Genomic DNA, 27427 nt, shown 5'->3' with positions numbered 1-27427 from the left:
ATTTTATATGGAAAAAAGAGGCCCCCAATAGTCAGAGCCATACTGAAAAATAACAAAGCAGGAAGTCTTGCACTTCTCCATCTCAAAACAGACTACAAAGACACAATATTCAGAATGGCCTGGTACAGGTTCCATGACTAATATATAGAACAGCAGGATAGAACTGGGAACCCAAATGTGAATCCATCCATCTCTGGGTAGCTGATGCTCAGCAAAGGCTCAAAGTCCATTCGATGTGCAAGAGAGAGTCACATTAACAAAAGGTCCAGCAAAACTGGATATTCATCTGCAGAAAAGCTAAATGGGACCCACCATAGCAGACACCAGACTAAAAAACTAACTAAAACTGGATCAAACACCTAAATGCTAAAGCTGAAACTATAGACTTCTTCGAGGATAATCTAGAGACTTAATCTTTTCAGAAATAGAGGGCCCAAAACAATTACAAATCCACGAGCAACAGAAGACTGATTAGCTAAGACCTTCTAAAAGTTAAATAATTTTATGGAAAATACTTTATCAAAAGAATATAAAGATACCCTACAAACTGGGGGGAAGTTTTCATAGATGAATACCTGAAAAGGATCTAAACTCTAAAATACATAGAAAAACTTCAACTCAACATCAAAAAGGTGAAAAATCCAATTAACAAATGGGCAAAGGGCATGAACAGGTAGTTCACCAAAGAGGACATTCAAGCAGTTAATATACATGTGAAAAGATCCTCACAGTCACTAGTCATTGCTTCTGTACTTCAAGCTGTTAATAAATCTTCCTCCAGTCCAGAGGCAGTGTTCTGCTGCACACAGTCCAACTACACAGAGTATCTGCTCAATGCACAGCTTGAATAAGTATGATGAAAGGACACTACCCTGCCGCATACCTTTTCTGATTTTTAAATTCTGCAGAATTTCCTGGTTCTGTTTGAATGTTTGCCTCTTGGCCATGAACACAATAAACTCTTTTAGAATAAGCCACTAGAGAGATGCAAATAAAAATACAGTAAGATACTATCTCATCCCTGCAAAGATGACACTGATAAAGAAGATACAGTACAACAAAGTTTATGGGGAGATAGGAACCCTTATCCATTGCTGGTGGGAGTGTGACATGTTACAACGACTTTGAAGAGTGGTACAACACTTCCTCAAAAACCTGGAACTATAAATCCCTTTTGATTCAGCATTCCCATCCCATAGAGATCTAATAGCAGCCACATAAATAGACTGAGGAATTATAGTCAACTAATATGGACCTTCTAGCGGCAATTCCTTATGTGATATAATTCTGGACTTATCTACTAAGGGATAGAAACAGGATGGGACGGGGACTCGATTTTAAGAGAGGATGTGAATCCCATCACACACCCTTGTCTCCCGGAGGCCATAATTACGATGCTAATTTAGAGCCATAGGAGAAGCAAGGCTTACTTTTCGTTTCCTTGAGACATCTCTAAGATCCAGTCTTAGACCTGGGCATAAGCCAGGCCACACTTTGTGCTTTCCCTGGGTATATAATGGTATATGATGGTATATGCTGGTATATAATGGTGCCGCCAAACAATTCTACACATGCACCCCACCCCCACCCTCCCACATATGGAAAGCCAGACCTCTATTTCCTAACTGAGTCTTGGTGGAAGCAAGAGCACCCGGGGTGACTTTTGGACATCTTTGGCTTCCAGTTCTGGACCCTACATTTGGCTCATCCCTGCCTGACCTGAAGCCTTTAAGTTGAACAGCATCCACCACCAACCACAATAGACAATTCCTCAATGTTTCCTGAGTTTCTGTAGGGTGTTGCAGAGAAGTTAAGAAGCTAGGAATGTGGGGGTGGCAGGGAGGTATACTTAAGGGAGGAGTGAGGGGAAAGGAGGGCTAAATAGCAACATGTAAGAGTTGGTCATATGGGGCATCATGAACCTCCAGTGCCTTGGGAGTAGTCTGGGATTAGTTCTTCTAAAAGAGTTTATGATCAGAATATACACACTGCGGTCCATGGTAGCCTTCTTCATATAAGCAAAAAAGATGGATGAAATCTAAATGCTCATCAATAGATGAATGGATAAGTAAAATGAGGGTGTGCACACAAAATATGAATATTACACAGCTATAAAGAGTAAATAAAAGCTAGCAAAACCTAACATGGATGAACATGGAGTGAAATAAGTCCATCCAAAAGAGGACACACACTGTATGATCCCACTTTTATAAAATGACAAAAAAGGGAAGTCAATCTGTGTTGCTTTAAAGTCATAGAAACCTGTCTAAAACAAACATATCAACATGTGAAGTTATCATTTCTCAACATACCCTCTGTCCAGGTCTATAAATTTCTCAGGGCAGTGGTCCCAGCTCTCTGGCCTTGTTAAAGCAGAGGGTGAGCCCAACAGAAGACACCTCCCAACTCGATGGGTCCACACTGTGCAGTACTGGCTGCAACAACTGTGTAGTACCGGGCAGGGCTTCCTGCTGCCATAGACAGTGTCCTCATGAGTCAGACCGACTCCATAGCCCCCACCACAGCCACCACCCTTCCTAGAGCATCCTGGGCTCTTTGGGGTACACCGCATCCCAATGGCTTTTCTGACATCCCCCAGGGTGTCCAATCGCGTTGTTTTAAAGTGCTCTCTGAGTTGTGAGCACAAAAAGAAGTCTCAAGGGGCAAGATCAGGGCTGGCAGGTAGGCAGAGTGAAGCTTTCCAATGGAGTTCTTGTAGGACAGCCCTTGCGGCTCTCCCAGAATGAACAGGGGCCTTGTCCTGACAGGGAAACAAATTCCTCAGTACAATTGTTCTGACTGCTTTCTCATCAGCTGCCACGCTCCTGCAGCTTCTTCATCCTAAGCCCACATGATTGTCTGATGTCATTCCCCAAAATCTATCCAGGTTACTCCTCAGAAACCACCATCACCTCCTGAGTTAACATCTCTTCTGCCTTGAATTGAATCAACCCAGCGGATTCCCTTGGGAGCTACTTTGATTAGATTGGTTTTTGAAGGACCCTCAGAGACAAAGACAAGTGTACTACTGAGAGACTGGTCTGCTGCCCCCCTCACCCCCCACTTCCTAATAAATACTGAAGTGCAGCAACTGTTTATCCCATAAATGAGATATTGGGACCAGGTCAGCCATGAGGGAGATCGCCAGATTTCTGGCTCAGGACTTGTTTTTGTTGTTTGTTTGCTCGTTGTTTCCGACGGGTTTTGTTGCTATCGGGGAGTAGGAAATGAACTCAAATGGAAGCAAATTCATCTCGATGAAAGGAGGCAAATCATTTTTCTTCTTTTTAAAGAAAGTGCTCTATGATTCTGAATTAGCAGCTGGAAATCCAAGGACATTCAGTAGAACCCTAAAGTAGCCCACGAATGGAGACATTTTCCTGCATTTCCCAAAGTATCATGAAATCAGATCACCTCTCGTCATCCATGGCTGTTTTACCTCCGGCTTCAGAGACAGGCAACAGTCTTCCCAGGGACAGCTCAGCTCTCTACAGGTGGCACAGGCTTCAGCCTCTGACAGCACATCTCCCTGCAAAGGGGACATGGCAGGAAGTCTCTGGCGTGTTGGCAAGGAGACTGCTCTGAGTGAGCTGGTACAGCTCCCCCGACCTGCAAGCTATCTCAGAGTGCGTGAGGGAATGCGTGGAGGAGGAGGAAGACAAGCCATTGTAGTTAGGGGCAGAAGTCCCGCCTTTCAGGTGGGTGAGCCTCGTTCCATTTGATTGTGTTCACCTGTACACTCTAGTATACCGGGGGCAGAAATGCAACATCTCAGCAATATGCTGACACCTGTCCAAAACCCTAGTTGGAACACAGTGTGGTATGTGAGGTTCGACTCTGCCTTCCCAACCCCCCTGAACAGCCCAACAGATTCCATCCATCCATATCGTTGATCAAAATCTCAGTTTTCTTCCCCCCAAATGAATATCGTCAACAACTGCACATGGGCTGGATCTTGTTCTCTCTTATTATGTGTATTGTGAATTCCGGCAACTGGTTTAAGAACGTTTTTCGATTGTGCCCTTCTGTGGTTATATTGTATGGAATTATGATTCCCAGAGAGAGGCTACTTTAGCTGGGTGTGGAGGGACGTGAATGAGAACCAAATTTAACGTACCAAGAACTTAACCATGATGGTAGCCAGGCAATGGCCCAGGGTCAAGGTGGTTCCATTCCTTCCACCCTATCCTATGTCAAGAAATAAAACTAGCAAAAGAATGCAACCAAGGTTTTACAAGGTCACGTCCTCACCTGCAGTACAAGAATCTGCTTTAAGACGGGAGAAGGACAGAGATACTCTGTGTGAAGTCCGAGTAGAAGAGTAGAGAAGAGCAGAGGCAGGAGACCTGCAACCTGGTTCAGAATCTTCCCGCACATAGTAGGGCAAAGCAACACAGCACTCTTCCTGGAGCTCAGCGGTTTGCTAACTCTCAGACAGGTGAACTTGAACCCTCTAAAAATACCTTTAGATTTGGTTTCATGGGTACAGTTCTAGTAAGCTGAGGTAGTTTATTGTGCCAACCCGGCCGATAAACACATGTGGGGTTAATTGAAGGGCGGAGAGATAAATGGCTCGGTGAGCCTCACCTTTCGAGTTCTCGGGTCTCTTGCTTTGTGATGGTTGGACCAGGGTGCAGCTGCCTTAGCCAGTTCCCTGCTTCAGCTGGCAAGGCTCACTTCCTGCAAGACGTCCCTGAAGAGAAGCCACATGGACCTTCCGCGATGCAGCAATGGGTGCTGGAGCAGCCATGTGGAGACCCCTGCTAGCACTGAGATGCTTACACGTTCACTGATTCGGCTTTCCTCCTGCAGTCAGCATCATTAGGTGTGTTTTGTGAGATGGATGGGGGCTTTGTGAATTGGTGTCGGACATATGGGCTAATGTTTGACTTGTGGGCTTGGGAAGCACTGGGTTGGGATGTTTTCTTGATGCACACTTACCCTTTATATAAAACTCTCTCTTATACAGATGAGTTTCTGTGGATTTGTTTCTCTATAATACCCAGACTAACATAGACGCTTATAAGTCCCTGCTCTGTGGAAAGCTTTCTGTAGTAGATGCTTCTCAGTGAATCACAAAGGTCTGCAGTCCTTTCCGGTTTTGTTGTTAGATGCCTGTGAGTCTGTTCCAACCCATAGCAACTCTATGCACAGCAGAACGAAACACTGCACCATCCTCACAACTGTTCCTCTGTCTGAGCCTATGGTGGCAGCCACCGTGTCTTTCCATCTCCTGAGGGTCCTCCTCTTTTTCCCTGCCCCTGTCCTTTACCAAAGATGATGTCCTTCTCCAGGGACTGCTCTCTCCTGCAGTATGGCCACAGTATGTAAGACAAAGTCTCCACAGCCTTGCCTCCAAGGGGCACTCTGCCCATACTTTTTCCAAGATCGATCAGTTGGTGCTTTTCGCAGTTCATGGTCTTTTCAATGGTCTTCTGTTGCACCACAATTCAGATGCATCGATTCTTCTTCAGTCTTCTTTACTCAATGTCCAACTTTCACGTGCCTATGAGGCCATGGGAAATACCATGGCCTGGGTCAGGCGCACCTTGGTTCTCAAAATAACAGCTTTGCTTTTCAATACTCTGAAGAGGTATTGTGCAGTATATTCACCTTAGACAACATGTCTCTTGACCTCTTGACTGCTATTTCCATGAGCATTGATGTTAGATCCAAGCAAGACCAAATCCTTGACAACTTCAATAGTTTCCCAATTTATCATGTTGTTAACTATTGGCCCCATTGTGAAGATTCTGATCTTCTTGACATTCAGTTGTCATTCCTACTGAAGGCTGCAATCCTTGATATTCATCAGCAAGTGCTTCAAGTCCCCCTCGGCTTTAGCAAACACGGTTGTACCATCTGCCTATCCCAGGTGGTTACTAAGCCTTCCTCCAAACCTGATGTCACATTCTTCTTCATACAATCCAACTTCTCTGATTATTTGTTCAGAAGACCCATTGAATAATTACGGTGAGAGGATATAAACCTGTCGCACACCTTGCCTGATTTAAGCCAGGCAGTCTTCCCATGTTTCGTTTGCAGGACTGCCTCTTGATCCATGTTCAAGTTCTGCATGAGCACAATGAAGTGTTCTCAATTTCCCTTTCTTCTCAAGGTTATCCATAGTTGTTATGGTCCACACAGTGGACTGCCTTGGCTTAGTCAATAGTACACAAGTAAGCATCCTTTTTATATTCTCTGCTTTCAGTCAAAATTCATCTAGCATCATCAATGATATCCCTTTTCTGAATCTGGCCTGAACTTCTGGCTGTTCCTTGTCAATGTACTGCTGTAACCATTGCTAGGTGATCTTCAGAAATGTCTTACTTGCATGTGATATTACTGATATTGTTCCATAATTTGAGCATTCCGTTGGGTCACCTTTCTTTGGAATGGGCACACATATGGATCACTTCCAGTCAGTTGGCCAATAGCTGTTTTCCAAATTTCCTGGCATAGCCGAGTGAGTGCTTCCAGTGCTTCAGCAACTTGTGGAAACATTTCAGTCAGTATTCCATCAACTTCTGGAGCCTTGTTTTTGACTCATGTCCTTTCTGATAGGAGATGAACGAAAGCAAACATACTCTTAAAGAAAGAATTAACAGGAGACACTGAGATGACAAAAATAATTCTGTCTCTAATAGGTTATCCTATGAAAGCTTATAGAAAGTGCTTTGGGAATGCAAAGTCCTGAACCACCCAGCTAAAATAGCTGAGCCATGCTCTAGGAACCAGTAACTCTTGGATCCAAGGAATGCTCACAAGGTGTGTAAAGACACCATAGATTTTGGCAGGACTGGCTCACTGTCATCGAGTCAGTTCTGACTGGTACCGACTGTTGGGCAGGGTAGAACCGCCCCTGTGGGTTTCTAAGACTGTAACTCGTTACAGGAGTAGGAAACCTCATCTTTCTCCTGTGGAGTCACTGGTGGTTTTGAACTGCTGACCTTGCTGTTAGCAGCCCAGCACATAGGATGCATTTGGGGCTAGACGGCTGTGTCTCAGAGGATATTTCTACCTTGCTAGCATTTGTCCAGTTTCCATCAATCCCTGACCATATGTTTTATTGTACAGCTACAAAGCAGATCATCTCCGTGTGCCATCTGGTTTCTGACCAGGGACTTTCTGGATACCTTTTTGATTTTTTGAGGGGGGAGGGGGTGGTACTCAGAATCAGAAAATGAGTAAAAACCTAAGGTGAAAATGGGAACAGAAATAAATAATCGATTACCTTGATTGTGTTCCTGGAAGAGTGACTTACATGGAATTGCTTCTTTCTCTAAATCCAGAACCTTATAGTCTAGGGCGTAGGCAATCTTGATATTATATTAATCATCATAATCCAAGACTTCTAGTCTGAATGGATAGTGTGGCAATGATGGTGATTTTAAGTGGAGCTACCAGTGGAAAGGCATGGTTAATTTCAGTTCAATTACTACCCTGTTTTTCTGCACCCCCAAACCAAAAATCCTATTGCCAGTGAGTCAGTTCTGATTCAGTGACCATAGAGGGTAGAGTAGAGCTGCCCCTGTGGATTTCCAAGACTTTCGCTCTTTACAGAAGTAGAACATCCCATCTTATTTTCCTGCAGAGCAATCGGTGGGTCAAACTGCTGGTCTTGTGGTTAGTAGTCAATGCACAGCCCACTGAACCAGCAGGACTATAGCTCCCCAAATACAAATCCTCCTGTGTGCCGAACCAACTGCACCAGTAGGACTATATATCCCCAAATACAAATCTTCCTGTATGCCGAACCAACTGTACCAGCAGGACTATATATCCCCAAATACAAATCCTCCTGTATGTTGAACCAACTGCACCAGCAGGGCTATATCTCTCCAAATACAAATCCTCCTCTATGCCAAACCAACTGCACCAGCACCTTGTGGTTACAGAATATCCCATTTCTATTGGGCTTTGATTAGAATGAGCTCCAGGACCGAGACACCAAAATCCTAACTCAGGGTATTTGGTATGACCAGGTCTCAGAACTCCCAAGGAAAAGAGCCCAAAGACCCATTGTCCTTGGGCAATCTGCCAGGAAAACATTTGTGTTTGCTTGAGAAATAAGTCAGGCACATCTTAGGCATTCTCGCCTGTCTGTCTTCCCGAGCAGATGTCCACGGGAGCATGTCTTCGGAGCGGCATGACCGCAGAAAAGAGCCCGGTGAGAGGTCCTTTCCGGCCCGGGGAAACGGAAGCCTTGGTCATTTTCTGTCTCTGTTGAAACCAGAGGTTCTGTTTGATGACCTTTGTGTTTCACACAGGTCTGATAGCCATCAAGCAGGAGAAGGAATGTGACATTTGATGAGAATGCCCAGGTACAATCAACCACGGAGAAAAATACCGTTTCCAAAAGATGATGTAGTTACTGTGGGCCACCGAGTCGATCTTGAGTCACAGAGGCCCCGGGAAGCAGAGTGAAAGGTCCTGTTCACTTGTCTAGGCTGTAATTTATGGAGAAATCAGGTCCTGGGAAACTCATGGGTTCTAAGCACCATGGTTTCGGTTAGCACCAACGCTCTTTCTCCCCAAACCTCGAACCTGGAAGACAATTTTCTCATCCCAATAAGTAGCTCTGTGTATCGAGACTAACTGGTTTTATGGTTTTATTAAAAGGCTGCTTGTATGTATTCTTCCTGTGTGCATCCTGCCTATGGGCCAGCTTTATGAGAAATTCATTTCTTAGGTGAATGTCAACCTATAGAGAACATCTAAAAATTGCATTCGAAACCAGGTGAGTATAGTTGTATACTCATGGGGAGAAAAAATTCAGTGTTTTCCTTGGCAATCCTAGTACTCAAGTAGTATGAAAAGCAATTGTGCCAGCTGAACGCGTGGTAAGAGGGCTTGGGGTTGGTGGTGGTGGTTAGTAGGCATAACATCTCTCTGGGCAGCCATGACTCTCCCGCTCTTCAGAGGCAGCAAGCAGTCCTGTCGTCTCAACCAAAGTCTCTGAAAACCAAAGGAAGGATTTGTTTGTCGTGGCAAGGTCTAGGTGTTTATGTCCTGAACTCATCATGTCGGAATTGTGATCTTGGTCAGGTCAGCTCAGCCACTAAACAGACAGGTATCAAATATGTCTTCCATCTGAGATCTGGTTCTGTCCATTAGGGGGGCCAAGATGAAAAGATCTCTATCGTCTGCGATCAATTCGTTTACAGCCGAGTGAAGAAATGCACGTTGATAGGCAATTACATTGGCAAAGATGAAAAGGTGCAGTCTGTTAGCAACTTGTTCACAGGAGAGCGAAGAAATACATGGAGATATGCAATTAGCCTGTAATATGAGAGTTGCAATAACAGAGATGGTGGCAGGCTGAGTGGCAGGCTGCTCCTGGGTCTGGAAGAAGCCCGTGTATAGGTGACTGTGAAGGGACCTCACAAGGTGACATTGATAGTGGGGCCACCTCGATCGGCCTGTGTGTGATCTTTGCCATCGCAGGCTGAGAAAGCCCCTTGAGTCCGTGCCCCAGTGTCCCACAGGCTTGACGAGGCTCCCACAGGCTGATTGTCCCCTCATCCGGATGAAGCAGATAGGCCACACGACAGTTGTGATTTTGCAGACAAACACAACACTGCTAACCGGATTGGCAGGTCATAGCCCTACCCACCTGTCACCCTGCTCATAGTGAGAACGCATATGCATACATTTGGAGATCAAGTTCTTGGTGACCACTCATTGCCATGTGCTGAGTCTTCAGACCAGGCCCTGTGGGGAGCGCCTGACTTGCACTCGTAGGTAGTCCTCCTTCGCTGACACGATGGAGATACCATGACGCCAGGTTTCTACATGAGGAGGCAGGCTTAGGGGATATAAAGAACCATGCAGCCACTAGGCCTCACAGCCAAGGTCAGAACCCCACTGTCTTTCCCAAACCCTGTGGTCTTGGACACCAAGTAGACAGTTTCTCATGACGTAATAAAAATATCTCTGAACAAATTGTGTTAACTGCAAAGGCCTTTGTAAGCATGACTTAATGTGATATGACAAGAAATGAGAGGACGCTAAAGAACATAATTTCTGGTTTTAGATGCTGTCATCAAAAGTCGCTGGCTACCCGTCCCCCCCACTTTTTTTTTTGTTTCCTACACATACGTTTCAAATTTCAGCATAAACAACCGTTTTGGGGGAAGAACCATTGTGATAGGTATTGCCAACGAGTTTAGTTAGCGGTGGTGGTGGCGTGGTGGGTATCCATTGGGCTGCTAACTGCACCATCAGCGGTTCAAAACCACTGGTTGGTTGCTCCAAGGGAGCAAGATGGGACTTTCTACTCCCCTTAAGAGTGAGAGTCTAGAAACTCACAGGAGCATTCTACTTTCTCCTACTGGGTCTCTGTGAGTCGGCATCAACTGGATGGCAGCGAGGTTGGTTTTGTGGAAGCAAATGCATTCTCCCAGGTGATGTCAATGCCCAGGCACTTGGCTCCTACGTGAACAGTTGGTATTTCCCAGCCAAGGCACCCAGGGAGAAAGGCCTGCCAGTTTCCTTCCTAGGGATCCCATTGGAGTTGGGGCCATGAGGTCTGGTTTGTTATCATCCTAGTCCAAGCTGAGGGGCGTGTAGTGAGCAGACCAGCCTGGGTTGACTTCCTTTCATCTCGAATGAAGAGGATACATCAAATGTGCAGGTTTCATTTATTATAGGATCAGCACTTTCTTGGTAAGGGTGAGAAACTGGAAAGCTAGATATATTTGGTTGCCATTTACACCTCCATTATAGATGATTTTAACCTCTTTCACTCTCCCCATCTTTCCACCCACATGCGCAGTATGTGCCGGGTCAGGCAGCCCTGAAAGTGGGCAGGCAGTCCCTCGTCCAAGGCGAATGGAAGTGTCCGCCTGCCCTCACCGCTGCAGCCCAGCGCCGCTAGCCTTTGTATTGGAAGCGCGGAGCCTGAAAGCCCCAGCCGGCTCAATCACTTTCCTCCCACACATGTCAGTCTGTGTGGGCCGAGGGACTAATGAGGAGGCCTATTTAAAATGCCTTCCCGCTTCAAATGAAGCCTTAGGCACATTGCCTGCTGAGAGGGACCAAGTGCTTGGGGACAGGGAAAGACACCCAACAGGAGGTGAGAGGGGCTTGCTCCAGAGTGGCATTTCTGGGAGCCTCTGGTCTCCTCTCGCGGGGCTGTTTCTCGCTTCCACTGAGGCTGAGCTACAGGAAAGCCTTCAAAAGAAAACATTTGGTTCCTGGGCCGGAGCCCGACTTGCAAAAAGAGCTTTCTTCGGCCCTGCCTCCCCGCACATGACCAGTTGCATTTGTGAGTCTTAAACTTGGCTGATGGTTTGAAACTGGTAGTGGAGATAGATAAGAGATAGATAGATGATAGATAGATAGATAGATAGATAGATAGATAGATAGATAGATAGATAGATAGATAGATAGATATTTTTATGGGTACATAGAGAGCAAAAGACAGAGGGATTGGGGAGAAAGACATAAATGGGCCCAAAGTCCCTCATTTCTGGACTACACCCTCTGGAGACCACCCACCCTCTGAGTAGGGTAGGTGGGAGGGATGCTAGAAGGCGTCAGAGAGACCTGACTTCTGTGAGTAAAAGCAGAGAGAACCAGACTTGAGGGTCTCCTAGGCTGGACTGGTGAAGTGCTGACTGCTAGCTGGAAGGTGCCTACCAGTGGTGCCTCAGAAGAAAGGCCAGGCCACCTGCATCTAAGCAGTCACAACTGTAACACCCTGTGAAGTAGTTCTGCTCTGCACACACGTCAGTGTCAACTCAATGGCAACTAACAGCAGCAAGTCGTTTGGAAGGTACAGCGACGGATCCCAGCGCCCCACCAATGGGACAGATGGCTCAGGAGCAGGCACTCAGCTTCAGCTGGCTGTCCGCAGACTCCATTTTGTAGAGCCCCTCATGGGCGAGAATGGTCTAAAGCTTGGCCGCGATTAAGTTTTGGGTTGTGAGTGACTTGTCCTCCTGAATTCTGCTCTAGAATCAACAGCAGAACTCAAGGGGGACAAAAACACAAGCTCTCTCTGCCACCGAGCGGATGCTGACTCATAGCGATCCGATAGGACAGAGTAGAACTGCCCCATGGGTTTCTGAGACTGTAATTATTTACAGAGTAGAAAGCCCTGTCTTTCTCCCAGGGAGAGACTAGTGGTTTTGAACTGCTGACCTTGAGAATTATAGCCAAACGGGTAGCTTCTGTGTCACCAACACTCCAAATTTTTGCATAACCTAGGGACTCCAAATAATGTTTGCTCTGCCTAAATGTCCCTCACACCCTCCATTCTTAATATTTTTTACCGCCTGGGTAAGATCTCTTGGGATTGGATTTTTTTCCTTCCACCCTCTCTGTCTGGGACACTTGGGGTCCTTATCCCATTGTATCTTAGAGGTTCGTGTATTCTTGCCTGTCTTTCTTCCGGCGAGACTGCAAAGTCTATGTGCTTGGGTGAAATGCCTCAAGTCTGCAGACAGACAGTGACTGCTCCTTCTCTGTGTGAGGCTTTCTACACGATGCTGGAGTTATACGGTGACGAGGCATGGCCTTACAGGACCTGGTTTCACAGTCTAATTATTTCTGTGTCCCAACAGTGCTCTAAGAGGCCGTTGGTGCATTTTACTGGAGCAAAGGAAGGGGGGAAGCAAATTAGCTGTCTGAGTGATGGCTGGAGCTGAATGGAAGCTCCAATGCTTCCTGCGTATCAACAACATCTCTAATTGGCTCAAAGCAAACATTCACGTTTCTTCCATCGGATGTCAGTATCTGCAGGCATAACAACACATTGCTCTGTCATTTCGAAGACAGCCTTTGACTCGCTCATTTCAGGCAAAGATTATTAACTCAAAAATGTGTGTCTGCTTTGGAATGCCTTTCTCCTCCTCGTCTTTTCTCATTTGGTTCTTGTAAACAGAACATTCATTACTGTGTGGTTACATGCTTTATCGGGGAAGGTGCCTTTTTGGAGAGGAGTTTGGTAAGAAGGATTTTATTAGAAAATGCCAGACCTTGAAAAGTTTAAAATTAGAATCATCCATCAATCAGATGGGAGCCCGATTCCTGGGAAGTGTGTTCACAGGGTCGTCAGCGGGCACATTCCTAACTGCACACAGATGCTCCCTGCCTTGTTCTCCGCCTCTGCATGTTCAGGGCCGTAAGTCTCCTCTTCTGGGCATATCAGGGAGGCTTTGGCCTCATCACCCCCTCCTCTTCAGGGCATGTCCAACAGGGAATGAACAGTCACACACACTCACCCCAGGAAAGGAACACCTGGGCTCTTGGACGTTGAGAAGCCGACTCTTAATCAGCTTGGTATAGGTCATCCAGAGGGATGCGTTTGGGTTTTTTTGGTTGCTTAGATTTTCTCTTTAATCTGAATTCTACCTTGCAAGTCTGGATAGAGCAGAGAATGTACGCTAGTGCAGATAGGAGGAGCTGGAGGCACAGGGAATCCAGGGCGGATGATAACTTCAGGACGAGGGATGTGAGTGGCAATACTGGGAGAGTAGAGGGAGAGTGGGTTGGAAAGAGGGAACCGATTACAAAGATCTACATATGACCTCTTCCCTGGGGGACGGACAACAGAAAAGTGGGGGAAGGGAGACGCTGGATAGGGCAAGATATGACAAAATAACAATCTATAAATTATCAAGGGCTCATGAGGGAGGGGGGAGCGGGGAGGGAGGGGAAAAATGAGGACTTGATGCAAAGGGCTTAAGTGGTGAGCAAATGCTTTGAAAATGATGAGGGCAAAGAATGTACAGATGTGTTTTATACAATTGATGTATGTATGGATTGTGGTAAGAGTTGTATGAGTCCCTAATAAAATGTTTTTTAAAATGTAAAAAAAATAATAAAATAAACATTACTATTAAAATCTATAGGGAAAGTAGTTAATCCTAAGAGCCAGGAAATAAAATTACTGTTTTAGCAATAATACAATTTAAAAAACCCAAAACAAAAAACAACCAAATGTACTGCTATGGAAGTGATACTGGCTCATAGTGACCCCATAGGACAGAGTAGAACTACCGCCCTTGTGGTTTTCCAAGACGGTAACTCTTTCTGGGAGTAGAAAGCCTCTTCTTTCTCCTGCACAGCAGCTCATAGTTTTGAAATGATGACCTTGTGGTTAGAAGCCCAATGCATCCACTCTGCCGCGGGAAAAATGACAGTAGTGATCATCTACAGCAGCAGTTCTCAACCTGTGGGTTGCAACCCCTTTGGGAGTCGAACAACCCGTTCACAGGGGTCGCCGAGTCATGACAGTAGCAAAACAACAGTTATGAAGTAGCAATGAAAATAATTTTATGGTTGGGACGGGGGGGTCACCACCACATGAGGAACTGTGTTAAAGGGTCTCGGCATTAGGAAGGTTGAGAACCACTGCTCTAGAGGAATCCCTGGCGGTGTGAATGGCAGGATCTTGGCTATGAATGGAAAGATTAGAGGCTGGAGTCCGTACAGAAAGGTCTGATGATCTAAGCTGTGCCTGCGCCAGATCTCGGTCTTATCCATCATCTCATAATTATGTGGGTGTTGGACACTGGGGAAGGAAGGCGGAAGAAGAATTGATGTGTTTGAATCGTGGTGTTGGAAAAAAAATATTGAAAGTGCTATGGACTCCCAAATGAACAAACAAATCTGTCTTGGGAGAAACACAGCCAGAATGCTCTTTAGAAGCAAGAAATGGGTGCCCATCACTGAGGGACGGTAGCTTGAGTCTTGTCCTGAGAAAGAAAGAGACACTGGGTAATTAACAACAGCCATTCCTTTGAACATTCAGGTTGTCGACGTGAGCTGGCACACCTCAGGTTGTGTCCAGAGGTGGTAAGACTACTCCTGTGCTTGGGACATCAAGAGAGAGACTGGTTTCTGGAGAAGGGCATGGTGCTTGGTAAAGTAGAAGGGCAGCCCTCCAACGAGGCGGATTGACCCAGTGGTGCCCACAACAGACTCAAACTTAAGAACAACCATGAGACTGGCACAGGACACAGCAGGGTTCCGGTCCATTGTGCCAAGGTCAGAACTGACACCAGGGGGGGCCTAGCCAGAACACAGGAGTTCTGCAGACAGTGCAGGGGTTAGAAACAAGAGAGGAAGGACAGGTCCAACAGTAGGGCAACAGCAAGGGGCAGGGAAGAGTGAACAAGTAAGGATTTGGTTCTCTGCTTTGTACAGAAACGTACAGTGGAGCCCTGGGCCTCTTCCAAGCTCCACCCATTTTTAGCATCAGACGTTGACGCCATGCCCATTTATGATGACTTCGCCGAGGGCTGCTTGCCCACTACAAGGGCAAGGCTGTGTGACAGGGACCAGAAACATTGTAGTTACTATTGGCCCTTCACAGAAAACGTCGCTGACTCCTGCTGCAGGGCAGCATTGCTCAAACATCAGTCAATGTACCTGCCAATCACCTGGTATCTTGCTTAGGTTCAGGTGGTGAGCTAAAGCTCTCAAATTCTACCAAGGGCGCAGGGTGAGCAGCCAGAAGAAACTCTGACCCCCCCCTCCCCCCCACCAGGGCTGCTGCTTGTCGAAGGGATTCCATCTGAGAGCATCTGAGGGCTGGGGATGTAGAGAGAGCCGGCCTCACATTGGATGCATGCAAGTTCACTCTGGTGGAAAGCTGTGTTTCCGTGACCACAACCCGGACATTCAAAAGAGTGATTGTTGAATACCCAGCAGCCACTGGGCTTTCTTCATCCTCAGAACATGACCCAAGCGATCCCCTGTCCCTCCATGATTGGTGCCCATTTCGAAGCATCTCCACATCTGTTTCTTTCAACTTGAGAGCTCTTCACTGGGAAACCACAAGAAGGCTCCCCCAACACCTCACTGGGCCACCCACCCACCAGCTATTTCACACGTTTAGCTGCAGCCACTTAGCCTGTCTGAATATAGGCTAACGCTGACAGGACTTCTCAGAGAATATAGGAGGAGCGGACTCAGTAGGCCTGTGCCCTAAAACATAACCCCTATAATAAAAATGCTGATTTCCACCGACGCCGTTTCCCAAATCCGTGTATCCTTACAGTATGATAAGAGGGCTGCCCTGAGTGGCTCAAGGGACACCTGCTTATTTCAGCTCCCCATCCTGAGGGTTGGAGTTGGGAGTACCCCGCCCCTTCGTTAAGCATAGAGGACTGGAGCTACATCAGATTTGGCTGGCTTTGAGCTTGAAAGAAAATGTAAAATCCTCTGGTATTCAAATGTGATTATTCTTGGCAGAGAAGAACTTCCTGATTGTGTGAAGAAGTGGGGGGAGAGGGTGTGGGGGCTGGCTTATGTAAGAACAAAGCTTAAAGGGCACTTGGGACACAAATGGCTCTCAATATATATATATATGTATATATATATAATATTATATTATATCATTTAAATGAGTGAACTCCAAATGCCTCAGGGAAACTCAGGGATCTCATTCCCACGGCGACTTCACACATGGACTGTACACTCCCTGCATCCGGGAGCTTGCAGGATACCATCTCTCTGGGAGAGCAGTCTCCTCCTCCTCTCATTCCAGAAGGTTCTTGCATTGCCAAGATCCCTGGGTCCAAAGTCCACCCTTCCCCTAACTCTGCACCTTAGTACATCTAGTGCTGCCAGAGCAGAACCCGTAGGCGGCTTTACCACATGGAAACTTATTTCCTTCCCGGGAAGATACTGGAAGTCTGAATTCAGGGAGCCAGCTCTGTGGAAAGGCTTCCTCTGTGTGTCTGTCCTGGGGAAAGCCCCTTTCCTCTACTGCATTTCCCGTGTCCCTCCCATCTCTCCTTGCTTAACCCATTCCTTTTTGTATCACAAGAGAGCTTGGCTCAAGACACAGGCGACACTGCCAATATTCCCCAGGAGTCTCACGAAGACAGCCCCTTTGCCAATGGGACTGATATCACAGGTATCTGAAAGGCCCAAGCCGACTCACTGCCATCGCGTCCCTAGCTCACAGCGACCCCAGACGACTGAGGAGACCTGTTCCCTCTGGCTTCCGGGGCTGTGACTCTGCGTCGCTGGAGCAGACCGCCCCTCCTGTCTTCTCAGAGACACTGATGAGTTGGAGCAGCTGACCCAGGGGGAGCCACCCCTGACACTTAGCCCACTGTCACTTAACCCAGGTGTCCTGCCACTGGGTAGAGGGGCTGGGGTTCGAGACATGCACTTTGGGGCGGGGAGGGGGGGTACGGGAGGTGGGGGGGCACACAATTTGATCCATAACCCTTGCTGGTGTTTTTCTGAACAAGTCCCTTAAATTCACCACCTTGGAATCTCAGCTGTGACCATTTCTCCTTAAAAGCAGACTTCGGTGGATTTGCATCCATGTCCCCCAGATAGGACATGGCAGGGCCACACATCAACCCCCAGCCTTCTGATCTCACACTCTGGGCCACCCTCACTGCCCGGCACTACCTCTCTGAATGACTCTGTCTGTGAATTGCTCTGTTCTTGAAAGACCACAGGGGGACACTCTTGAACCATCTCCGAGCTCTGGTGGAGTCGTGGTTCCTTGTGGGGCCGCGATCTGCAGGGTTGACTGTTGGGAACCACCCACAGCTCCACGGGCGACAATGTGGCTTTCTACTCCCATGAACCATTGCAGTCTCGGAAAGTGCCCGAGTCAGCACTGATTTGATAGCAGTGTATTTGGTTGTTGAGTTTAATTAGACCTGGTCAGCGCCCTGGGGAAGTGAGAGGTTACGCGTTGGGCTGTGATCCTTCAAGTCGGCAGTTTGAAAACACCAGCTGGCTCTGCAGGAGAACAGCAGGACTTTCCACTCCTATAATGAGTTACAGTCTCAGAGACTCACAGGGACTGTGCTACCCTGTCCGATAAGGTCACTAGGAGTCGGGTGGTGGCGAGTTTGGCTTTTGAAGTTTATGAATGTAAAGGTGGGTGGGCCTCACAGAGCCAGCAGCGCTGCGGAAGACAGGCTTGACAGTCGGTTCCCGTAAGGATGGATTGCAGCCCCGAAAGTCGTAAGGGGAGCTCTGCTCTGTGGCTCTTGGTGTAGCCAGGCTGTGCAGTGACCCCCTGGGGACCGGACAGCGGCCCCTGAGGACTGAATCACTTCTGAAGCCTGTAGAGCCCCCTCCGCGGAGCGGTTCTGCCTCATTAAGTGGTTAGCATCCCTGAGTGCTGAACGGTCATATTTTATTTTCTGGGACTCTTATCTAAGGAGGGAGGAGGTGGATAATGAGGCAGGAGATGGATCCACCTGCATGGATTTCATCGGACTCATTTGGAATGAGTGGCTCAGTGCAATCCATCTCACCACCTTTTAAAATGTCACCAATGCCTCTACCTGAACCGACCCACCAAGCTGAGATTCCCTGGGGTGTGGGGGCGGGTGGCAGGGGACGCCACACTCATGGACCGCTTCAAAAGTTGAACATGGTTCTTGCTTGCGGTCACATTTTCATAAACAGATTGCCTTTGCTCGAGCGGATTGTGACAGACAGAGGCCACGGCTGGGGGCCAAGGAGCGCATCAGTGGCCATGCAAGTTCAAAGCCAGGAGTGTGAACTCTGGGGTTGGACCCAGGCAGTGCCCGTGGGGTAGGCGGGAGAACACACACCAGAGAGATGCTTCAGTGTGCAGAGGAGAGAACCCGGGTCTCTGTCGCTGTAGTGAATGTGGGAAAGGGGAACTGGAGTGGGGGCACCCACATCACGGAAATGCGGCTCCAGACTGGGGCACCACGTGCACCGGGAAACTGTCTGCTTGGAGGCCACGAGAGGACCTTTCGGCACCCCACCCCACCCGACCCCCACCCCCTGCACCCTTCCCCCAGGTGCCTGAAGCCTGGGGAGACTCCAGGCTTGCTTTCATTCTGTCCTGGCTCCTGGTTTCCTCCAGCCCTTGTCTGCCAGCTTCCCCCAACGTCTGGGCCAGGGTGAGAAACCTAACACAGGTCAGGGTCCACAGCAGCGAGAGATCCTAACAGGGGCAGGAGCCAACCTCTGCGGGGTAGTGGGTTCGGTGCAGGAGCCTCGGTGGCGCCATGGGTCGGGCATTCGGCTACAACTGTCAGGTCGATGATTCAAACCTACCCACTGCTCCATGGGAAAAAGATGTAGCCGTCTGCTTCCGTAGGGATCGACAGCCTTGGGAAGTCTATGGGGCCATTCTAGTCTGTCCTGTGGGGTCGCTATGAGTCAGAATCATCTCCACAGCCGTGTTGCTTTTCTGCTTTCATTTTCTACAACTTGGTGGTAAAAGCTTGGCCTTCCACGTGGGAGTCTGCCTTCAGCCAGTGCACCTTACATGGTCTTGTTGTTGGTATGCAAAGCTGGTTTCTGTTGAGCTTCCATAAAAGGGACTAGGAAGAAAGGCCTGGCAGGCCACCTCTGAAACTCAGCCAGCGACAATTCTGTGGATGACAGGGTCTTCTTTGCAGCCGGTTGTGGGGCTGGTGGCTCTGTTGCTGTCCTGCTGTGCACACTGGTCGCCAGGGGCCTGGGGCTAGGGCTGTCCACAGGGCAGCTAATGCCAACAAGCAGCCAGCATTGCTGAGTAACAAATCTGTTACAACCTCCTGCCTGCTGTTCACAAGAACCATTTGAAGCGTCCCATTTTAATGAGCACAAATGCCAGGAAGCAGCAGAGGGTCGGAATTCAAGCTCAGGGAGCGTGACTCCGAAAGCCCATTCCAACACCATACTTCTTTCACAATCCAGACATGATCTGGTCTACCATGACACTTTCGGTCTTGTGTGGGCACTTCCCTTGGGGGGGGGGGGCTGTTATGCACATATGTATTGATTTGGAGGGATTAGCATAGAATGTGGAAAAGTATCCCTGGCCAGGATGCGAAGGATTTATAAGATCCCACACGTCATGAGGTTTCCTGTGTCTGCTGTGCCGGGTGCACTCTGTGCTTTAGAAACATGCAGAGCTCACTGAAGCCTCGTGGCGCTCTCAGGGAGGTGCCATCTTTAACAACGTGTGTGACAGACACACAGGCAGAGATCACACAGCAGCTCGGGGGCCAAGCAGAGACACCAACCCTGAGACAGCTTAGAGGAGTCACTTTGCTGCACCCTCTTGCAGGATGGCTGTTGTCCCCAAAGACGTGATGGCTGTGTCACACGGACTTCTGCATGATCCGAGTCAAAAAGACCCAGGCCCCCAATTGTATACGTTGTGTGTGAGGATTCATGGTCTAAGTGAATGGGGAGCACATCATGGAGGGGCGCAGAGGAGGCAGGATTTGAACTTGCAAAAGGAAAGGGCGGGGCAATCTAGACACACAAGTCAGGGAGGAAACCTGATAGGGTAAAACGAAAATGGATTCATTTATTTATTCACGGGGGGACGGAGTCCCATGCGCACTTATACCCTCGCCTACAAACCAAACGATTGGAGGCGCCACTCCACTGAGCCCTTGTCAGGGGACGCCAGCCCCTAACACATCATGGCGGGTCCGGTAGGTACAACTGTACAGCGATAATAAGTAAAAATCATAGTAAAGTTATAGAGAGCATGAGAGATAGAAGAGAAATATTGAAATAAATGGAGTCAGTCATAATTCATGGTAGCATGCTCACCTCTGCCCCACTTGGTGGTCCACGTGGGGGGAGAGAGAGAGGGCTTAATGCTAGCCCAGGCTTTTATGTTCTCTGGGGACATGCAAGCCCCCTAATTACAGGTGAGGACCCACGTCACAGGAAGGGACTGTGCTATAGGTAATACAGTAATGAGAGGGGGTGATCTAGGGACATACACACAATAGGAAGAGGAGGGATTGAGGGTATGCATGTGACAAGATGGGTGGATCCTAGATTTCGGATGGCGGCCTAACCTTGGTCATTCTTGGGCGGGTTTGACCTCTCTGGGGTCTCCTACAAGGAAACAGACAACTACTATCCTTATCAGAAGGGAGTGGACCCTACCTGTTGTGGGATACACAGTGGTGTCTGCTTGCTCTAGATGGCTGATAACCCTTAGGGAGAATGACCCCTGATCTACTCCTGATGACCTCCAAATGTATAGTCATTCGCAAGCAGCTAAGTTTGGCATGTATTTGGGGGAGACAGCTTGGGAGAAATCCTTCTGTGTCCCACAAGGCCTGGCGGTCTGCTCCGGTGGGCACAGTGGAGCACAGTTCTGCCCTGACTTAGTAGGACAACCACCCCCACCCCACCCTCCGCCGGCCGCGGGCAGATCCTGGCAAATGGCCCCAGCACTGCTGACCCTCAACAGCATAAGTACGTTTGAATACAAGAATAATGAAGCTGCTGTTCTGAAGGTGGGCAGAGGATGAGGGAAGAAGCTAGAGGAAGGTTAAAATAAACAGTGTGCCATCCAGTGAGTGCAGTAGAGTCAACACCAGGTCCTCCTCTCCCCCTGCCTCCCCCCCAATCAAACCTACTGCCACCCAGTCCGTTCTGCCTGATTGCAAACTTACGGGGTGGAGTCGAAAGGCTCCGAGTCTGTGAATCGTCATGGGAGCAGAGAGCTGCAGGGCGGCTCTCTGAGTTTGAGCTGCCCAACAGGCAGTTAGCAGCCCAACCATTAACCCACCACATCAAACCGAAACACCAAACTCACTGCCACCAAGTCCAGGCTGCTGTACGGCAACCCAGCAGGATAGGCTAGAACTGCCCCCGTGGATTTCTGAGACTATAACTCATTACAGGAGAAGATAGCCTTGTCTATCTCCCAAGGAGTGGCGGGTGGTTTTGAAGGGCTCACCTTGTGGTTAGCAGCCCAACACGTAAACACTACGCCACCGGGGCTCCTAAAAATTCAAAATAAAATCTGCAGCCAGAGGGAAAGTATGGGCCGCTGAATTGGGAAGTTCATTGCACGTTGGAGCCCTACCTGAGGCCAAGAAGCGTCATGAAAGCATGATGAATCAGGCTATGATTACCAGCCAACCTGGTGGCCTCGTGGTTTGTCCACTGGCCTGCTAATGGGCAGGCCCGCAGTTCAAAGCCACCAGCCACTCTGAAGAAGAAAGATAAGGATGCTCCCATAGGGTCAGTATTGGGAGGAGAGGATGGACCTCCAGGTCCCCAGTGTGGGTGGGAAATGGCGTCCCTGGGTGGCAGTGTCCACTAGATATGGTTCTAATCTCCTCCTCTCTTTCCTCTCCCCTGCCCATTAGAACTCATCTCTTTCCACTGTCCCAGTCCTCGGACCTCGTCGGGTATTAGAACAGCAAAACACATTACCTTGGCATCAACAGCCAAACCTTTTGAGTCAATCCAACTCAGGGAAGCACGATAGGACAGCCCTGTGGGAGAGAAGTCCTGCAGGCTGGCCCACAGCACCTCCGGGGCTATGGATCTCCATGGAGGCAGGCGACCACACGTGTCTCCCAGGGAGTAGCAGTGGGGTTCAAACCACCAACCTTTCGATTAGCAGCTGAGCACGTGACCAGTGCACCCCCAGGGCGCTTTTTGTAAGGTTATTTTTTTATATTGACCAGAGAGGCCTTTAAAACGTGTGATGGAAAATGGAATGAAAAGGTAATGGAATTGTCTCACAGAGTGTGTCAAGTCTTCTCACTTGTATGCACACACACACACACACACACACACACACATGCACACGCACACAGAGCCAAGGCGCATGAGTTACTGCCAGAGAGATACTGAGAGTACTGCTGGCTGTGGTGTTTAAGGTCATGTGTCCATTGGCTGGACCGGGACTCTCGGTAGGTTGGTGGCTGTGTCATGATGTAGCCGCCCTCCCTTTGGTCACCTGATGCGGCCATCCTCCGTGACTACCAGTCTACACAGGATGTCCTGATCACTGACAAGGCAGTCAGTAAGGAGGAGGGACATCATCCTCATGCCCCCGCTCAACACATGCACATACATGTAACTATACATATACTTGCACACGCGCTCATACATGTACAGGGGGTTTCAAAAAGTTCAAGGACAAATCGAATGGAAAAGATCATGGGATTTGTCCACAGAAGCTCCCTCCTACCCTCACACAAGCATGCACGCAGATACACTCATACACACACTCACACGTGCATTTTTCCAGCAGATTGTAAGCACTTGGAGGGCAGCAACCTGTCCATACTTCCGTGTTCCCAAGACCTGTCCCCCTGCTGTGTGCAGTAGATCATATGGATTTTATTTCACTTTATGTTTACTTGTGTACCTTTGTAAATACGACATACTTTCAGGGAAGGAACCACACACACATGGAGATGATTTTCATGACTCCTTCCAGGAAATCACAGAATTCAGTTCTGGAATTCTTGCAATTTCTTACACCTCAATGCTGCACCCCTGCATCACCCGTTCATTTTTTCATCCAGCATCAGTGGACGGCTATGGCTCCTGGCTCTGTGCACTCTCCACCCACATGCACGCTCACACTTCTGCTCTCTAGTAGCTCCGTTTTGGGGGAGGGTGGGGTGCGGGCAAGCACCCTTCCGGAATGGCTTTGCCTGAGTCAGCTTTGCCAAGTAACAGACAGCTCTGAGTGGCTCACGTCATTCATTACTCATCCGGGTGTCCGCTTTGAGTCTGCTCCAGGTCTTCTGAGTGTAGACCCCATGCTGCTCCTAGGAGGGGGAAAGAGGGAGAGAGTTGCCTGGTGCCTATTAGAACTTCTGCTTGGCTGATGTGTCCACCAGGCCTGATTCTACTTCACTGACTGATTGATTTCACGCCATTGCCCCATCATCGATGGGGTGGGGATGTATTTGTCCCCAGACAGGGTGGCGTGGGACCAGGACTTCAGTAGGCTTTCCTTGCTGACACAATGAGGCGGCATCTGTAGCTGCACTATATTTATGCGTCTGCCCTTGTTGCTAGTCACCACCACGTCCGTTCGTTCTGACGTCTGGTAGCCCTGTAGACGTCACAAGGAAGCATTGCTCAGCCCTGTGCCTTCTTCATGATCAAGCCCCCTTGTGGCAGCCCTTCCTCTGAAGAGACCCCTAGCCTGCATTGGATAGCCCTGTATCATACGATATTCTGTTGTGACTCAGGAGGTTTTCTTTGGTTTGTTGTCAGAAGTAGTTCACCAGACCTTTCCTGATAGTGTGTGTGAGTCTGGAAGCTCCACTGACACCTGTCCCCCACAGGTGATCATGCTGATATTGGAACTACCTGTCACATATCTTCCAAGATCACAATAATGGGCAAGACAGCACAGTATGGTGAACAGATAGATAGGTGGATATTTTTGTTTGTTGATTTTTTTTAACAACTCAAAACTGGCAGTGTTTCTTTAAACTACCTGCGGCCTTCTAAACTGACAGCCACGTCTGTTAAGCTCCATCCTTCAAGTCCCCTCCCTGGCACTTGGTAGGTGCCCTCAGATCAGCTGGATTACTGCACGGTGCTCCCGAGGGCCCTGGCATCGTTCCTGGCTCCTTCCCAGCTCTCTGCAGCACAGGGATTCATGGTCTGCATGCACCGTGCTGCACATACGATGGATCACTCTGAAAGCAGCCCCCACAAAGAGCAGAGACCCTCTCACACCTCACACGGGCAGCGTTCCCCTGACGGGAAGAACCCTTTTCTTAGGCGGAGGTCACGTGGACCTTCAGGAAAAGCAGAGTAGCCCTGCTATTCCCAGCTGGGAGAAAAAAATAAGAACTCCCCCCTCCTCCCAACCCCAATTCCGTTAGTGAGGCCCAGCTGCACCTTCTGCTACACAGGGCCAAGCGAGGGGAGACTCCTCAGGCCGATAGTAGAATGTGCTGTCAGTAAGCTGTAACGTGCACAGAAACATACCTTCCACTCTGCACCTGTGGGATTTTTATTTAAACCCTTTATAACACTGGTAAGGACCCCTGGCACTGCGGTGGTTAAAGAACTCCACAGTTGGAATCCACTAGCCCCTCCGATGGGGAGCTAGGGGTTTGCTTTGGGGAAAGAATGAAGTGGTGCTTGTCAGCAAAGCTATGGGGCAGTGTAAACACTGTCCAGCGAGGTCACTATGGACCCGAAACCCCTCCCAGAGAGTGAGTTTGTTGGTATGTTGAGTATTTCTTTTTAGCACTCTCTCGCCCTCTGGTGGCTATGGTGAATATTGCAACTGAATGATTCCCTACCGGCTCTGGTCAAACTGCCCTGAGCTCCAAAGGTATTTTTGAGCCCCTGGCATGACCTGAAGGAGACTGCAGACGGCACAAATGGTTTGCCCCTGCCTGGGCTGCTAACCTTCAAGTCGGCCAGTCTAACAGAAGGCAGAAGGCAGGCCTGGTATTCAGCATCCCTAAAGATTGCCATTTGGAAATTCTGACTCCTGGTGAGCCCACGTATGAAAGCCAGCTGGCCCCCAGGGTTTCCTAGAAATTGATTTGCTGGGCTTTTCTCCCATGACCCTGCCGGGTGGGTTCAGACCCCACCCCTTAAGGATGGCAGCCAAGTGCTTAACCCTGGCACCACCAGGCCTCCTTTCCATAAGATGCTATACCCAACCCAAACCACTGCCCACCAGTAGACACGAACCCAGAGCCATCCTTTAAGGCATGGTAGAACTGCCCCAGTGGGCTTCCAAAGTTCCTCTTTACAGGTGCAGACTGCCACGTCTGCCTTCCTCAGAGCAGCTGGTGGGCTCAGACCACTGACCTTTCTGTTAGCTACGGAGCACCTAACCACTGCACCATTACAAGATGGCAGCTCCATCCATCATGCGTGGGGTCACCATGGCGCAGGGCCAATTGGTTCTGGTATTATCTCGGGCATTTGTATGAAAAATAAGCAAGCAAGTAAAATTAAAGAAAAAAGTTTTAAAAGAATAAGAAAGCAAAGCCTATTATGTAAGCGTTGGGCTGAAATCTGCAAGGTCGGCTGTTCAAATCCACCAACAGCTCCGCTGGTTAAAGATGGGACCTTCTACTCCTGTAAACAGTAGCAGTCTCTGAAATTCACAGGAGCAGCTCTACCCTGTCCTATAAGTTCCCTCTGAGCCAGAATCGACTCAATGGCAGTGAGTTTGGTTTTTGTTTTGTTTTGTTGGGCGAGTCTATTATTAAGGGCCCTGGTGATGCTGTGAGGTGAGGGCTAGACTGCTAACCACCAAGTTGGCAGCTCAAAACACCAGTCACTCTTTAGGACAAAGCTCCTGTAGATGTTTCTCTCACACTGCCATTGAGTCAATGCTGGCTCATAGCAACCCCCTGTAGGTTTCTGGGTCACTGTGTGTGGGAATTGAGTCAATGGCGGTGAGTTTGGTTTGGGAAGCTGTGTTAGTCCAGGTGGACTAGAGAAACAAATCAAAGGAGACTAATAAGTCTACAAGAAAAAGCGTGATATATAAAAGCAATTAAATATTGAGATAACATCCCAACCCAGTCCAGATCAAGTCCATAAGTCCGATCTTAGCCCATATGTTTGACACCAATCTATAAATTCCTCCTCAGACTCATGCAACATATGCAATGACACTGAGTGCAGGAAGATCACAGGGCAGTGTGTGGAGAGTCTTGTGGATCCAGTGGCAGTGGAAGCATTTCCGCACTGGCAGGAGTCTCTATGTTGCTCCTTCAGCTCCAGGGCTCTAGTATAGCTCCATGTGTCTTCTCAACAGGAATGTCTCACAGGGAATGTATCTGTGTCCTACCTCCAGTGAGCTATTTATCTCTGTGGTGGCTCCAAATGAGGTCACCACGCTGTGACCTGATTGACAGGCTAAGCTCCACCCCTTCACTCTTAATCTGTTGACAACAGATTATGTCACTACCACAGAAGCCTATTACACTAACTTTTTCTCCTAATATCATTACGCTTCCAAAGCCTGGCTTGCCACCACCAGGTCTGGAGGGGTACCGGGCCAGCTCGGGCTCTCGCTGACCTCTCAGCATGTCCGCGAGCTGTCTTGCTAGGGGAAGAATCGTTCTGTGTGTTCCTGTCAGCATGGTGAGCCATCTGGACACAGAGGAATGCATTTTTATGTCCTTAAAATTATATAACTGGTGAATGCCCCAAACAGCAAAATTCTAATAACAGAGAGTTGAAATCATCTTTAATGACCTCACCAGAGGGAACCATCTCAGTTAACATGTCAATATGTATACCTGGAATGTTTGCATGCATATGTTGCCAAAGGAATGCCATGATGTGCAGGCTGTGTTCAAATCTCTTCTAAACGATGTAAAACCCCTTTCTTATTCATGCATTCATTACGTCCCTAGAAACCAAGCCGTCTGTTCTAGAAATAACTATCATAAACAGATGTGTGCACATAAACTAATGTGTATCCCTGCTTTTAATGCTTGTGGAATATGCCACTCTGAAGGACGCTGAGATTTATTTAACTGGTGTACTTTTGTCTAAAGATCCCTGGTGGACAGTCTGGGAATGGCTCCTGGGTGGCTGGACCCGTCCATCAGTGGGTGCAGCCTGGTACCAGACAGACCCACCCTGACCTAGAGCAAATGCTTGGGGCGCTCCCCTGGGCTTGAAACTTGCAGTGACATGTGTAAACATTCTAGTAGTAGTTTGATGATCATGTATGCTACTGCAAACAGGA

General features: G+C 48.4%; 1 protein-coding gene and 1 non-coding gene across 2 annotated transcripts in view; both read left to right on the top strand.

The window, feature by feature from the left end:
- Nucleotides 1-8311, top strand: part of LOC142441024 (phosphatase and actin regulator 1-like) — a 155537-nt gene extending 147226 nt beyond the window's left edge. The window contains exons 3-4 of the mRNA XM_075543131.1: nt 8120-8170; nt 8271-8311. Coding sequence (XP_075399246.1) covers nt 8120-8170; nt 8271-8311 — 92 coding nt within the window. The remainder of the gene's footprint in view (nt 1-8119; nt 8171-8270) is intronic.
- Nucleotides 8312-27244: 18933 nt separating this feature from the next.
- LOC142437817 (small Cajal body-specific RNA 16) lies at nt 27245-27427 on the top strand. The gene has a single exon (XR_012782332.1).

Source organism: Tenrec ecaudatus, chromosome 1 (assembly GCF_050624435.1).
Source record: "Tenrec ecaudatus isolate mTenEca1 chromosome 1, mTenEca1.hap1, whole genome shotgun sequence".
Lineage (NCBI taxonomy): Eukaryota > Metazoa > Chordata > Mammalia > Afrosoricida > Tenrecidae > Tenrec > Tenrec ecaudatus.
This window is presented reverse-complemented; position numbering and strand designations above follow the sequence as displayed.